General features: G+C 44.9%; 1 protein-coding gene across 2 annotated transcripts in view; it reads right to left on the reverse strand.

Annotated features, from left to right (window-relative positions):
- Window positions 1-6,205: 6,205 nt before the first annotated feature.
- The window catches only part of SNX30 (sorting nexin family member 30), a 258,667-nt gene continuing 248,867 nt past the window's right edge, over window positions 6,206-16,005 (reverse strand). For both annotated transcript variants that reach the window (XM_069238619.1, XM_069238610.1), the window contains one exon: window positions 6,206-7,166. In XM_069238619.1, the coding sequence (XP_069094720.1) occupies window positions 7,107-7,166 (60 nt within the window). In that variant the 3' untranslated portion in view covers window positions 6,206-7,106. The remainder of the gene's footprint in view (window positions 7,167-16,005) is intronic.

Raw genomic sequence — 16,005 nt, forward strand, 5'->3', positions numbered from 1 at the left:
CTGAAGTTCTGGACACCATACTCTCTGTTCCCAACTGGGGAACTAGGATGATGTGCCTGGTTGATTCTGATCTTCCTCAGAACTCCGGGCAGGATTGGTATTAGCAGAAAGGTGTAGAGGAGTCCTCGTTCCACTGCTAGGCAGTCTGCACGCTCCAGAGAGACTCCTTGGAAACTCCAACAAGCAGATCTACGAACAATGCTTGTTCTTGGTGGAGGATAATAGATTTAGCCGAGGTTCTTCCCGTTTGCAGAGGAAACACTTGCACTACCTTTATGTGTAACAGCCAGTTGTGGCCTGCTAGGCATCGACAGCTGAGCTCGTCCTCGCTGGCATTTAAGATCCTGTCATGTGGTTCACCACTAGGAAGATCTCTTAATAGCCCAGCTATTTCCAGAGGCGTAGCACTTCCTGCCACAATGTCCAGGACCTGACACCTCCCTGTTGTTGCACCTGCAATCCGATAAATTGGTGATCACTATCAACTCAGAGTGGGGTAGTGAGAGGTGTCTGATACTGACCCAGTCGTGGTCGAATAACTACCAGTGCAGATCTTTCAAATTTACCTCCAAGAACTAGATGTGGCCAGGGAGATCCCCTTGATGATGGGCCCATTGAAACTTCAGATTCCACTGCACAGCCTGCTTATGCCATCTGGCATGCTTGACCGGCAGGATGGAGGAGGTCACTGGTCCCAGCAACATCAGAGTCAACCCCCACTGAAATCCAGGACAGCTAGATCAGGATCATAGTGTAAATGTCCTGTACTCTCCTTTCTAGGGAAAAGGCACAAAACCAAAACTGTGTCCAAAATGGCTCCAACTAATGGGAGCATCTGAGAAGGAGAAAGCATGTTGATAGAGAACCCCAAAGTTGACAGATTTGCTGTCTGAAGTGGTGGACGTTTCCTTGGAGAATGTCAGCCTTCAACAACCAGTCATCAAGTTAGGAGAAGACTGGGACCCCTGAACTCCAAAGGTATGTTTCTACCATCACTTTTGTGAACACCAGAGGGGTGAGAGCAGTTGACTGTGCGGCTTGCAGATTCTGACCAATTGGATGGTGGGCTCAGCAGCCGCAAAACCGCTGTATACCTTGCTGGGGCTTAACTGGCTGGTGGTATGGGATACCTCTGCTGAAGCAGAAAAAGGAAAGGTAGTGCTGTTGCGGTCGGCAGAACAGATAAGCCTAAGAAGTATACTGTGGTCCTGCTCTCCTTTAACTGCTCCAGGGCCGAATCTGCTTTGTCCCCAAAAAGACAAGTCCAATCAAAGGCCATGTTCGTAAGGGACCACTGGACAGACCTACAAAAAAATTAATATATAATAATTCAGTAGACAACTGCTAAGCATGACGGCAAAGGGCGAAGCTGGTGCCAATGACTTGGCCGGTGAAATCAGTGGTGTCCAAGCCACAACAATGTGGCCACTTCAGGACTGTACTGGATGCCTTGGGTGAGGACAAGCCACAGATCTCCTGGGGCATCTGGGAGGAATTGAGCCACATAATCCCAAACAGCATGGCAATAAAAGCCCAGGGGGCAGCTAGCATTCACAGAATTGAGCTAGTGGAAGACAATACCGTCTTCACAAAGGTCTCCATACATTTGGACTCTTCATCAACCAGGGGGACCAGGGGCAAGGTTTGGTTCAACCCCCCCAAAAGATTATATCTAAATGCCTCACTGAAAGGCAGGAGGGGCTCAGTGGACATTTGCCCTAGACGAAGCATTTCTATCAAAATATTGGTTTTGACCTCTAAGGTGGGGAGCTCACATAGAGAACGTTGGCTGTCCTACACATGACAATTGCATAAGAAGAGCTCCTCTCAGTGGCAGGAAAAGGGGATGAAAGGAGGCCCGACTTGCAGGATGTATCAAGGGCCCTGGTCTCCAGAAGGTCATCATACCGATTCTCCTTGTGGTATGGTTGTACAGTTTCATCAACTGCATGGTAATCACTGTCTGAATCTATGCCAATTAAGGAATGCAGCAAATGTGTCCCTTCTTTTGGGAGTGGCAAGTCCAGGGGTGGAGGTGGAACTTCAATGGAAGCAGAGTGCGGCATAGGTCGATGTTGTAGCGATGCTGACTCAGTCAGAGAGCACGATGGGTACCTTGTCCTTCAGCAATGATGGAGTCAGCTTCTGTGTTGAAGCTCTGGGAACCAGCCAGGAGTGTGGCTCCCGAGGCAGAAGTAGAACAGGAGATGGGCGAGTCCCAGTGGTGGATTTGGAGGGTCCAACAGGTGCTGAGATTGAAACCACTGGCAATCCTCCAGATGGATAGCTACGTGGGGCCTGAAGGTGCATCAGAAGGATTCAGTAAGGATCCTAAGAGTCTGTACACAGCTTAGGGAACTTTTCGATCTGTCTTGGTGTCCAGATGGTCCTGGAAACTCAGATTGTGTTATGACAAGTTGTGGGAAAGGCTCCTTTGTTGAACGACCACGAGCGCAAGACAGAGTCATGGTGACGTTCTCACTCCTAAAGAGAACGAGCGAGGTGGAAAGAGGCTGAGTCTAGCTTTGATTTTTTTGGTGTTTTTTCATTTTACTTACTCAACGACTTGGAGCGTGATGATGACTGACCTCAGGAACTACCCTTGCAAAATCTGGACTAGGACCAGCCCTTCGACTTGGACCGCAGAGTCTTTCAGTGCATGGTTCACCTTTCAGTCTCAGATGGCCTTCGGGTTCATCAACACATAGGCGTTGGAGTTGTAACTTGTCCCCCACCGATTGTGAAAAAGAGCATGAAGAGTAGCCCGAGGGAGAACATCTGGAAGAAGAGGCACTCAAACCAACCACTTAACATAGGTTCAGAGTTAAGCAGATGTGGGCTGTGGGGAAACTTGCCCACCTGTTCAAGAAGCCTGACAACTCTGAAACGCTAGCTGGACAGCTGAACGGGAAATTGGTTGAATATGTGCCTGATTATGGTCCTTCTGAGGCAAACAGAGCATGGCTGGGAAGTGAACCAGTTTCAACTTAGATGCTCTGGATTTTCCCACTCTTTCTTTTTTTTTTATATAAGCCAGGCCACATCTGGATTCCGGAAGCACTCATACCATCAAAACATGGTATATTTGGTGGTGCTAATGTTAGGACAGATGCACCATTGGTTCATGTTGTAGTTCACATCAGCAAGAGAAGTTGAGGCCAGAAGGGCATCATTATCTGTGAGTGGCTCTATGTGGCTTAATTCTACAGCAGTAGGGAGAACATGACCGCTTAGCGTGGAAGCCAACTTCAGTAAATTATTGGAGGGTCCCTGGTCATATGAGAAGGTCCATCAGGGCATAATGACTGCACTGCCTGTTTGGCTTGTGCATTAAAAAGGTCACTTTTCACTGAGTAAGACAAAGGTTCTGTGCACAAAATACTAATACTAATGGACTGCAAGTTCAGCCTTACGTCCTGTTTTTTGTTACTCTCCTCAGCAGCCTCCACATGTGTCTCACTCTCGACTCCTGGCGTTTCAGAAAGCAAGCAGCAGGCAATAGAGCTGGATAACTCGTCTTATTCAGCTGCTCTGCCCCCTCCTCCGCTGCTCACACCTGTTCCAGGTCAACTCGCTCACCTCTCTCGGGCAGATGTATGTATTTAATTGAATCTTGGTATAGCGCTCTTCCCGAAGGAGTATCTCGGCGCTGCACTGACTAGGCTGGGTACGGGGAATTAGAACAGCCATGTTTTTAACATCTTTTTAAAACTGTTAAGATCTGGGCAGGTGTGTAGGTGAAAAGGGAGTTTATTCCAGTAGCCTGGAGCAGTGTATGAGAAGGATCTGCCCCCAAATCGTGAGGTGTGAACAAGTGGGGTCCGCAGAAGCGCTTTTATTTGAGGATCCTAACTGTCTGGAAGACTGGTAGGGACGGACATCCGACCAGGATAAGCAATGTGAAGGTCCAGTACTGATCCTTGGCTCGAGCCATAAATTGATGGTGGCCCAGGTTCCCTGAGGTCTTGTAACCACCCCTTAAGCTTGTATCAGCTCTCTTAATTGAGGTGCATTAACTAAAATCATTGAAATGGAGAAGTCCTACATTGCGATGCAGAAACCCACGTCAGTGGTTATACACAAGAGAAAAATCTGCCGAGATTCAAGGAACTCTCCAAGCTGCCTACAGGTTTTGTATTCTGATACCATAGCACACTATGGGGGTCATTACGACCCTGGCGGTCATGGACCGCCAGGGCCGGGGACCGCGGAAGCACCGCCAACAGACTGGTGGTGCATCCAGGCCTATTCTGACCGCGGCGGTAAAGCCGCGGTCAGAAAAGGGAAACCGGCGGTTTCCCGCCGGTTTTCCCCTGGCCTGAGGAATCCTCCATGGCGGCGCTGCAGGCAGCGCCGCCATGGGGATTCCGACCCCCTTGCCTGGTTGGCGGTAACGGGTGTTGTGGGGCCCCACCAAGATTTTCAGTGTCTGCATAGCAGACACTGAAAATCGCGATGGGTGCAACTGCACCCGTCGCACCCTTTCCACTCCGCCGGCTCCATTCGGAGCCAGCATCCTCGTGGAAGGGGGTTTCCCGCTGGGCTGGCGGGCGGCCTTCTGGCGGTCGCCCGCCAGCCCAGCGGGAAACTCAGAATTACTGCGGCGGTCTTTTGACCGCGCAGCGGTATTCTGACGGCGGTACTTTGGCGGGCGGCCTCTGCCGCCCGCCAAAGTCGTAATGACCCCCTATGTATTGTCAGAATTTATTTTGGTCGTTTGAAATATTAATGACTCACATTTTCTAACAGTACCGAACCTTTACTAACATGGCATGTGCCTGTTTAACAAAACATGTCCGCACATTTATTTAACAACATGTTGGGAGGGGTCACTTCCTTCTACATCACTGTGCGATTGACACTCTAGGACTGAGTTAGAAGCTTAGGTAGTTTAGGTCTTTGGACCCCGGTGTTAGTGCCAACATGTATTTCACTTCTTGAGTGATGTAATGTGGGATAGTATCAAAGGGCAGGGGTAGTTTTGGTCTTTGAACCCGGGTTGCTTGGGTTACCAAATACATCACTTACTGAACATTGCATGTTGGAATTTCTGAAGGGCGAGTTTACTATAACTTTTGGAAATCCATATATTGGTGTCATTTTCTGCTACATGATTTCCTGGTCAATACTATTAAGAGGTTTGTGGATTATGCTACTTTTGTGCATGTCTGTTACAGGTCAGGGTGATGTCCCTTCTCGATCATGGAGTCTGGGGTGCTGTCACGTCGTCTCAGTTTCAGGTCAGGAGTTAGGGGATGACACTAGTGCCGGGTCAGGGGAATTAGTTTTGTTAATTTCCTTGTCAAGAGGCCTGGGCGACTTCACTTCTGGGCGACAGGGCCAGGAAGTGATGTTATTTCTGGGGCAGGACCTCTGCGACATGACCACCTGTCAGATGCAAGCCCTGCCCACTTTTTTCTTTAATTGAAGGTATCCATTCTTGCTAGTTACCAATAGAACTACAGGAACTAGACCACTAAATTATGGCCTAGTTGTCCTGGCATGGAAAACATGTCTTACATAGAAGCAGTCATGTCGGAAGGACCAGTGTTCGTTTGCGCACACAAGCTAGTTAATTCTGTCTCCTCCGCTAAATAATGTACCATCCTTAATCCAGATAACTTGACCTACCGGTCTACATCCTTACCTTAAATTTGCTCCTTCTAATCCCCTGATCAACAAGGTAGGCTGAACAATTCTACCTTTCAGTTAGTGTTACAGAAAAGCAGTGAGGAGATGGAGGCAGCGATTAAGAAATAATTAAGAAAATATTGAACAAATTGCTAACATACACAATGCGGAATATCCACTTTTTACCCCTGTCTGGCAAAGAGCATTATGTGCGTCTCAGCAAAAACAACTGAAACGCAAAATGCATAATATAAAGCACCATGGTGAGCCATAGGAAGGAAAGCATGAAGCTTGACGGAATAAGGTGGCCTTACCCACAGTGTACAGTAAGGATATGTCTCATATCACACAACTGTGCCGCAGTTTGATTAATGCTTAACTTGTGGCTCCTTAAATAGCACTAAATATACACAGAAAAATAAGAAGCAAAAAAGCAGAGATATTGCAGCAGGTTTACCCATAATGATGGAGGTGTAAAAACGCATTTGGGAACAACAGAACAAAAAAAAAGAGCTCACACACCCAAGACATATACTTTAAATTCACACCGAATTAACTACTAAAAATCAAGGGATTCATATCGTGTTCATTTTTATTTTAAAAAAAGTTCATCGTAGAGACATTTATTACAAATAAGACTCTGTATAGACTTTCAAAAAGATTAACAAAATTCTATTAGCTTAATGTGTTCCCTTGATACATTTCTCATAAGGCTCCCAGAGTATACAAATTTTGCGTCCTTATTTGCTCTTACTTTTTTGGTCACATTCTGTAAATATATATTTATCTGTTTTTACAGGCTTCAAAAGGCTTCATATCACCGACAAGAAATGGATGCACTTTTTTTCCCCACCAAGAATGCATACTTCATGCCAACACGTATTACAAGAGTGCACGCTTGTCTCATGGTGCTTCTTCTCAGAAGACCATGGCCAAGCCTGTCCTCCACACAAGTTTCAACACAAACTCTTCACCAAGCAGATGCAGGCGATTATACATAGTGTTTCTTTCTCCTCTGCTTGCAAACATTAAATAAGGGATTAGGTAAGGAGGGGAGGCAAACACTAATTTCTTTGTAATAAACTCAAAGGATGGGTAAGGGTACGAGGAGGGTAACCTGGAGGCCTTCTTATTTGAAGAAGTTCTTTTAGCATTTTAGCTGTGAGATCTCAGTGTCAAGAGGATGTGTGATTTGCCATGAGCATATATAAAATTTCCCCTCTCAGTTCCGTGAAATGGCATTGATCGCTCCAAAGGAAGGAAAGGCAAGAACCGCTGGGCAACCAGCAAGTGCGGAGGGACATCAGTTAACAAGGTGTAAACAACTAAAATTGATGTTTCGATGAATCTGCTCCAAGTCTGAGTTGAGGTGGCCTCTCTGTTTCATAAGTCACACAATGCTGGGTAGACGGATTCCAGTACTTATATAGTGGTACTGTGCATGTCAAGCTGTCTGTAGGCGAGGAGAAGACTTCTCACTTGGTATCTTGCTTGTCTTGCAGTAGTGGTATGATAGACTCCCACGCCGTAAGGCACTGTGAGAAAAAAAGAAAACCGAGGTTATGACAGGCATGCTTAATTTGAAGTGGGCTGAGACAGACACAGCAAACGAAAAAGAGGTGGAATAGATGTAGGAAAATACACACCTCATGGGTACCAGATCTGACAGAAGAAGGGGATTACTGCTGCATCGAAGTGAGGACCCCAAACTATAGCGAAATACAGAAGCGTGAAAACAATCTGAAGAGGTTTACGTAAGAGTTAAATTAAGTTCACAAAGGCCGACCTGGGTGTATGTATGCCTAGGTATTCATAAGTACAGTAGCTGGGAGACAGTGGTTGCTGGAGATTAAGAAAACAAAAGCGTATATTTTAGTTATACCAGAACCATTTCTAAGTGCCCCAGGTTTCAGCGATACTGATGGTAAGACATACGTAGTTCCAAAGACAAATATTTAAATAGATGCCTTTGAAAGTTGCACGACATTCTACTCTTGTTGTTTGTATTAGCACACGATGAGAAAAAAGTGAACACATGCACTAATAAGGTAATTTACCAGTAATCACCATTACATCGTTGTTTCTTCCCGTCACAGTACTTACCAAAATGAGGTGCCTCATAAAAACAAAAAAAACTCTTTTTACAAGACCTTGTGCTTGAACCCCGCAAAAATGCGTGAATTACCCTATTCCTCTTCGTGTACATCTGAACCCCAACTACCTTGGTGTGTTTTCGTACACCTCTGGAGGAAGTTGGGAGAATAAGTTGTTTGACAACATCAGAAGAAAACATATGAGGCTTATAGACTAGACAATACAAGACTCTAGGGTCGTTCATGAGGCATCCCGAGTAACAGAACACTACTGTAGGTGACATGGAGGGCAGTACATCAGAACCTCTTTAAGGCATGGACAAAGTTGGCAACTGCCCAGGGCCACTCTGTCGGAGGGCCACCTGGTGAAGCAATCTAGTCTGAAGTTTGACTTGAAAAGTGTATTTGATTTGGCTTATTTAATGGCTAGAACCATTCAAACATGGCCGCCGTGGACAATAAACAAACAACGGGGGCCAACTTGGAATTTTTTCAGGAAGATTAACAAACCATTCCAAGATGATGCTCAGGTTAACATGGAATGATTTTCTTAAACTTTGAGAATAAACATTCAACAACGTTTTTTCAAGAATAAAAACTCGTTTTATCTTTTTCTCAGATCGTGGTGTTCTAATGATTTTTGTTCATCTTGAATTTTGAATAACCATTCCAAGGTGATGGACGCCCTCTTAGCAAGGGGAATAAAATAATAATAACAAGGTATGTGCATGAATAGTAACAAGCTGCTCCAGAGCAGTGCGCAGGTGTCGGGCCTTTGCAAAAACTGTTTAAGAAAGTGAGTAAAGCAGGGAGCAATGGACAGAGAAGAGAGTAGCCCAAAGAGCAGTGAGCAACAGGCAAGCTTTTTTAAAGAAAACACTTTTGAAATGAAATAAGTATTAAAAAATGGCCTTGGGTTGGTAAAAGTGGGGCGGAGAAGCAACAAATGAGTGAGATGGCTGGAAGGAGAGTGGAAGACACAGGAAAGACATGCATTCCCGTGGGGTGCTAAAAAACAAATTATAAGATAGTTACCCGACGTCAGCAGAGGAAGGATACAACTCATCCAGTCAAAACATTGCTAATTTTTTATTTTTTTTAAAGCTCACTTCAGGAGCAGGACAAAATCAAGAACAGGGAGGAAACCCATGGATAAGGAGCACTGAAGTGAGATCGACCAGAAAGCCCTCATCATGAGCAAAGAGCCGACCCAGAACGCACTGGATTATAGACAACAGGTCTTTGACACCAGAAAACTAAAGCTAAAGTCTGTAATTAAGACAAAAGAGAGTGACTTTCTTCTCTGCAGCATCCATTTTTTTCAGAAGCCTTGTCAGTGCTCACTTTCCAGTACTGCTGGTGGCCCACCACCTGCTGACTGTAAAACAGTCAGCCGTGCACTAGAATGGAGATGGAAGAACAAATACAAAGAGCCAACAGAATTTGTTTTAGACTGAAATACTCCCGTGGGCTGTGCCAAATTGTTATTCACAATGTTTCAAGTCAATGACTGAGCCATTAGCTACATCAGGATGACCAAAGGTCCCTTGAGTACCTGTAAAACACAGTATGTATGACGTGAGTAGAACACGTATCATACAAGTCAAACCTAAAAAAATGTTTGTCTTATGTGATAGTAGCATTTATATTAAACTCTATGCCCTGTTATGGTGAGTTAGGGAGGCAGGATGAGTTGGAGTGCTACTCTTTGAATGGAGTACTCTATTCATGAAGTATCGCTCTCTCCTTTCCACCTAATCATTATACCTTCTGCAATCCATACTTCTCCCTCTTATGCCTCTCTAACTCACCTCTCTCTACCCTAGCCATCTCCACCTCCTCACCTCTTGGCGTACCCTACTCCTCTCCAACTCTTCAATTCCTTTTCCTTCATATTTCTCTACCTCTTTCGCTACCTACCTCTTTTTTTCTACCTTTTTGTATCTTTCTCTGTTGCTTCCTCAACCTTCTCACTCCACCCTACATTTTTGCCTACAAACTCTTCCTTTGCTGGAATATCTCACATCAGACTGTGCAGTCAACTCATATGTTACTCTGACCAATAAAGCAGAGTTTGGAGACAGAGCATTTGCAAGGCTGTGGCAGTCAAAGTTTCAAAAGGATGGTGCTAAAGGCCGTTAACGGCAGATGCTGTGTAGGCTCCAAGCCTATTTTGGGCGAACAAATAATTTTAAAAAATAACCTACAAATTACTGGACATCAAAGACTTTAGATCATCCAGATTACCCATAGTCTAGCAGAGGGCATGAAATGTGATCCACTGTAGTATACTCCTATCCTTATTTTTGTTCTGCTTTATCAGTCTTCCTCCCCCTCTTTCTACATGCAGCTCTTTCCGGTAAGACAGATATCTACAACTCTTCTGAGTAAGAGAAATATAGAAGGGATGCGGAGGTATGAGAAGCAGAGAGAGGTAAAGAGAACCATACAGTAGTGAAGCAGAGGAAGGGAGCGAGAGTGAGATAAAGCACAGGGAAAAGCGAGGTAGGTCGCCAGAAGGAAAGATACAAAAGGGTAGAAAGAGGTTCAGGTAGGTTGAGATAGAGGTACAGTGGAAGGATGAGTTTTAGAATGAAAGAGAGACAGACCTACAGAGAATGAATGTTAAAGAGAAGGAGACTAGTGGGTTACAACGAGGAGTGAAGTAGAGAGAGTGAAGGTAGAGTGTTAGGCTGGTTAGAAAGGTAGGGTGAGGTAGAGGCAGAAAGTGGTGAGGTGAGGCAGATGCGTGGTAGGAGAGCGCTGTGAGGTAGGGGTGAAATGGGAAGAGGCACTGAAAGGTGGGTCAGGTAAAGACAGTAGCAGGGCAAAAAGAAGGGTATTCTTAGGAATAGGTAGATAGATACACCTTGGTCACGAACAGTCCCAAACAATGATGTCTTATTTTGATGCACACTGGATGCTATTTTTCACCAAAAGTAAGCACAAATAGCAAGGCATGTGAAAGAGTAAGGAGTGGGGGGCACTTAAATCCTATCCTATATCCATTCTGCATATCTATCATCATGCCTTTAAAGAAACTTGATGTAATTTCCGACTGGCCCTAGACTGCAATAGTCTGAACTTTTACAGGGTTTTCCAATCAAACATTGGGGAAGCCTTTACCAAAGATTCAGCGATAAACACCCCCTCTGGTCATGTTGCTGAAGGTGGCGTGTCACCTGTATTTCTCTGTCTTGATGTCTGCACGAGTAAGGCTTGGATTTTTCGGAAAACAGGCAAGCGTATTTTCTGTTATCAAAAGATTTCTTGATGTCTGAAGCTAGCATAGCTGCACCTTCTCTGGGTCACAGAAGTGATTCGAGTCCTTTGATGCCCTCTGATGCCAAATGTCAAACCATTTTAAACGTTTTTACTAGAGAAAAGGGATTACAAAAGAGTCTGCAATGAAAGGGATTCTTCTTTAATGATCATGTGAATCTCAGGGCTACTCGGGGGATCCCTAAGTGATCGACAACATTCTTCAGCCATCACTGCCACCAGCTGAAATGATTTTTTCTGTTGAATGCAGAAGCAAATGACCCTCAAATGTTGAACATTCCATGCACACAACAAAATGTCATCCACATTACATTAGATGTTTTTTTTTCACTTCAGTTTAGCTTAATCGTGTTTTTTAACAGACTATACTTGATGTGTTGAACTTCTTGCTTGCATTTATTTTTCAGAAGTGATATTAAGTTCCTTGATCAACATTCTAGAACCTTGGACAAACAAGGATTGCTCCGAAAACGATCATTAATCTACTTCTGATTTTTTGCGAGGTCACAATCTGTCCCTTTACTAATGTCTTCACTTCTATCTCCACGCCAATGTTGAAAGGCCGTCTGCTTGCCAAGCGGCTTGGAGTTCTTTGACGCCGAAGAGTGTTGCAAGTGATTTCTCCAGAATCCAAGCCTCGGTAGTATTTGCGAATAGGAACCGCCATGAAGCAGTGCTCATTCTCGGCTGGTAACAGTTTGCAAACCAAAAGGCAAACAGACGGTTTTCATTTTTATAGGAGTGCAGCCGCAGTTTTCAGAAGATGCTTGGGTGAGATAGAAATGCTTAGTATTTTTGTTGTTAAAGCCTTGTGCTGCCATATACATTCAAGAACATGCATATAGGCTTAAATTTGGTGCAGGGAAGTACAAGGTTAGTCATCTGTATTACCCATGACAGTAGGTCCTTCGCGGTGCATGATCTCCACACTGGTTTCTTTTGGTTTACATGATCCACATAGCTAAAGAAGCTCCAAAGCATCCGGTGAGAAGTAAAGGGGGCAAGAGCAAAGGGAAGACGACTGGTCTGACTTCTCAGCGCTTTTTTTTGGGCTCTACAGTGAAAGGAGAATACTATTTATCAGCATCCAAGCGCATGTATACTTATCGGCTCCAAGGCTGACTCCTAGTGTGTAAGATTTCGACAGCGCTCTCTGCGCACTTCCTCATGTCACCAACACCATGAAACACTGAGGTACATCTCTGCCTGCACAGTTAAGGATGCAGTCTGCATCTGTGGACCAGTGACTGAGGAGGCCCCGCCATACTTGCACACAGGCAATCAAAAGGCCGACTCGATTCTGCAGACCCCGGTCCATACTGATGGCTCGTCCCGCCAGGAGCCTGGGAAGAGGCACTGAAAGGTGGGTCAGGTAAAGACAATAGTGAGGCAAAAAGAATGGTAGAGAGGGGGGAAAGGTAGAAAAAGAAGTGAGGTGTAGAAGAAAAAGATTCAAGTAGAGGCCGGTAAATTAAAGATGGAGCGGGGAGGGACTGAACGCAGAGTGAACGGACTGAGGTAGAGACAGTTCGGGTAGTGAGTGCGAATAGTGAGGCACAGAGAGATAGGAGGCAGAGACAGCTGGCAGAGAGAGGAGGGAAAACTGGTGAATTAGAATGCAAAGAGAGGTAGATAGACATTAGGTGTAGAGAGGGTGAGGGAAAGAGCTCATGTAGGACTAGAGGCAGTTGCAGGTGCTGGACAAAGATGCAGAGATAAATAATAAAGAGAAAAGCGAGACCTACAAGAGGAAAAATGAACATGTCCTTGTGTAATGTAATTAGTGCTCATGTAAAGTTCTCCAATACCTTGGTGTCGAGTACGCGCTATGGAAAATCTTTAAAAAAAAAAAAAAAAAGATGAATAAGGAGAGAGACATGAGAGATTCTATTTACAATGTAATTGTCACCAACTGCCTGGAAGAGTGAGGCCTGGGGTTGGGCAGCTCAAACATGCAAACTAAGTTTCTGCTAAATTTCCCCTTCTGGCAGATTTTAGAAAGGATATTTTCATTCAAACAGTTATTGACCTCTGACTGTCCAACTCACTTTACGGGGGGGGGGGGGTGGGGGTGGGGGAGAAGGCGGGGAGGGGTTCCTAGGAAGGTTTGAAGACTTAAAACTACTCTGCAGAGAAAAGCAGTCTATTGGCCCTGTAACCTGAATTCGCAACCCGAGTTTCTTAGTACTGCTACAAGGGAGCACAATAATATGATTATAAATTGCTAAGATCGATAACCATTAATACAGTAACTCCCTTGTTGATGCTTGGCATTTAAAACTGATTCTTCTAGAAGAGCATCTGCCATCTAGTGGCTAGCCTGGACAACTACGCCAATTTTTCTTTAAAAAATGAAGCTTAGACTGTGAAGGACCCTTCAGTGATGTGCGAATAATGCTGCCTGGGTGGGTATCCGGTCTTCTAACCGATTCTAGACAGCAACTGCTTTACAGCCGTGTGCACCGGGTGTCACTTCAGCTGCTTTCCATATCTCGTCCAGGAGTACACTTCGTTAATAAAGTACAGTCCTACCTGTGTGATATTGTAGTGCATGGTTGGCAAAAATAGAGTTTGTGCACTACTGATTGCTAATGTTTTTTTCCCTTTGGGAAAAAAAAACGAAGTAGTTGTGTCTTACTTTTGGTAGACTATTAATAGGTACAACCTTAAACCCATATTATTCCTGAGGAACATTGTGGCAGGATGCCACTGGACAGAGATCGGAATTCACCAACACTGACTCAATCGCTACGATGAACAACACTTTCATTACAGAGATGCTTTATGTCAATCATACCTGGACGTATGTATTTATGAACGGTATATTGAGTTTCCAAGCTGCAGCCATCAGTCTCACTGGCGGCAAATCCTTCATGAGGCCTTCCAGAAAGATGTGGACCAATGGGATCCCACCAACGACGAGCCTCGGGTATGTTTCTGCGTGCTCGGGTACCCATTCAGAAGAACAGCTAGTCCCCTCTCTACCAGACCTCCGAGGCATGATAACAAGAAGGCGATAGCCCTGTTTATCTGTACCACATTATAATATCCTCTTTATTTTCTAAGGACGTTACGAAACAGCTTTGCCGGCACATGCCCCTGGGCATCGAGCCCATGGTTCCAACGTAATCATAAGGCTTCAAACTCAGGCCCATATTTATCCTCTGTTTGCATCAAATTAGCGTAATTTTTTATTTAACACTAATTTGACGCAAACCTAACTCCATATTTATACTCTGGCGCTAGACCGGTCTAGCGCCAAAGTTAAGGAGTTAGCGTCATTTTTTTACAGTGGAAACCTACCTTGCATCAATGAGCTGCAAGGTAGGTGTTCCTGAGCAAAAAATGTCTCAAAGGCCCTAGCGCCCTATTTATCCTCCTGTGCAAAAATCACGCACAGGAGGAGGCCTTAAATAATGGCGCTAAGTCTGCTTAGCGCCATTATTTAACACCTGGGTCAGGCGAGGTGTTAGGGGACCTGTGGGCTCATTTCCATGGTCAGACCATGGAAACAGCCCACAGGTGCCCTTCTCTGTCCACAGGGACACCCCTACCCACCTGCACCTACACCTGGAGGACACCTAAGAATGGGGGGACCCATCCCAGGTAAGTACTTTTAATTTTTTCTAAACATGCCATAGGGGCTCCTTACTTGGGCCCCCCTACATGGCACTGTGCCCAATGGCCATGCCCAGACGACGGCCATTGGGCAGGGGAGCATTACTCATGTCTTTACTAAGACAGAAGTCATGTCCATGGGGGTTGTGCGTCAAAAAATGATGCTAGTCAGGTTAGAGTCATTTTTTTTTTTTCCTCCAACCTGACTAGCACTATTCTTTTCCGCACAACCGCCAGTTTTCCCTATGTCTCCCCTAACCAGTTAGCGTAAAATATTTTGACGTTAACCAGAACTTGGCGCTAACTAGCGTCATAACTTAACGGCTGGTGCCCAGGAATGGTGCTAGCCGGCGTTATACTTTTTGACGCAAACCTGAGGTTAGTCTCATTTTTTTTTACACAAGCCTGACTCGCGCCATTCTTTCCCGCACAACCTCCAGTTTTATCTACGCCTCCCCTACCCTGCTAGCGTAAAATATTTTGATGCTAACAGGGCCTTGGCACCGACTAGCATCATAGCTTAAATATGACGCCCGGATGGCGTCCAGAAATGGCGCTAGCCCGGGCTATACTTTTTGACACAAACCTGCGCTACCGCAGGTTTGCATAAAAAAGTATAAATATGGGCCTCAGTGAGCACCTTGGGGTTACCAGTGGGACAAACCCACAATTATCAGAAATAAAGAGGTTCCCAATGAGATTACCTCAGTGAGAGCTATAGGGCAATGGAACCTTCACAAATCAGATGATATGCCCAACTATTAGTAATGCTCTCTATTTTGGGTAAATAAATTATTTGGGTTGGCGGCCTAGTTACATACAGAATTTTCTCTGCATTATCTCAGTATCTGCTGAGCTTATCCACTGTGGCAGCCAGGCTATTAACTGACAAACACTGAATACGTTCTAGTGCCCCAGGTTTTAAACTGTGGTCGCAACACCTACACCACATAATAATTGTGAAGTCTGTCGCTGCAAAACGCCTTCCTACTGAAAAGAAAACCAATTATGCTCCTGAATTGATTCTTGAAATTCTAATGTGACTGAATGCACTACTTTCACTTGTTTTCCCGTTGTTTTCCAATTGTAATTTTCTTTTTATGTATTATCACAGCTGACGCCTTAACTAACCATTGTCAGCTGTGCACTGCCGCCTGCAACAAGAAAGCATTGCTAATACAAATTTCTTGTTGAAATGCTTCTTGCTTGTGTGATTCAATATGTTCTGGTGACCAAATTTTAGAATTTTGTGGACGTGTGGTCCTGAAATGTTTGCGCGTTAAGTGTGAGCTGGCTGAACGCATGACCTTTCATAGAGGTGGAATGAGGAGGTATCTGGCGTCCATCGTGAGAACTTGAAATGCAGTTTGATGGTGCGAGC

Source organism: Pleurodeles waltl, chromosome 1_2, assembly GCF_031143425.1.
Source record: "Pleurodeles waltl isolate 20211129_DDA chromosome 1_2, aPleWal1.hap1.20221129, whole genome shotgun sequence".
Lineage (NCBI taxonomy): Eukaryota > Metazoa > Chordata > Amphibia > Caudata > Salamandridae > Pleurodeles > Pleurodeles waltl.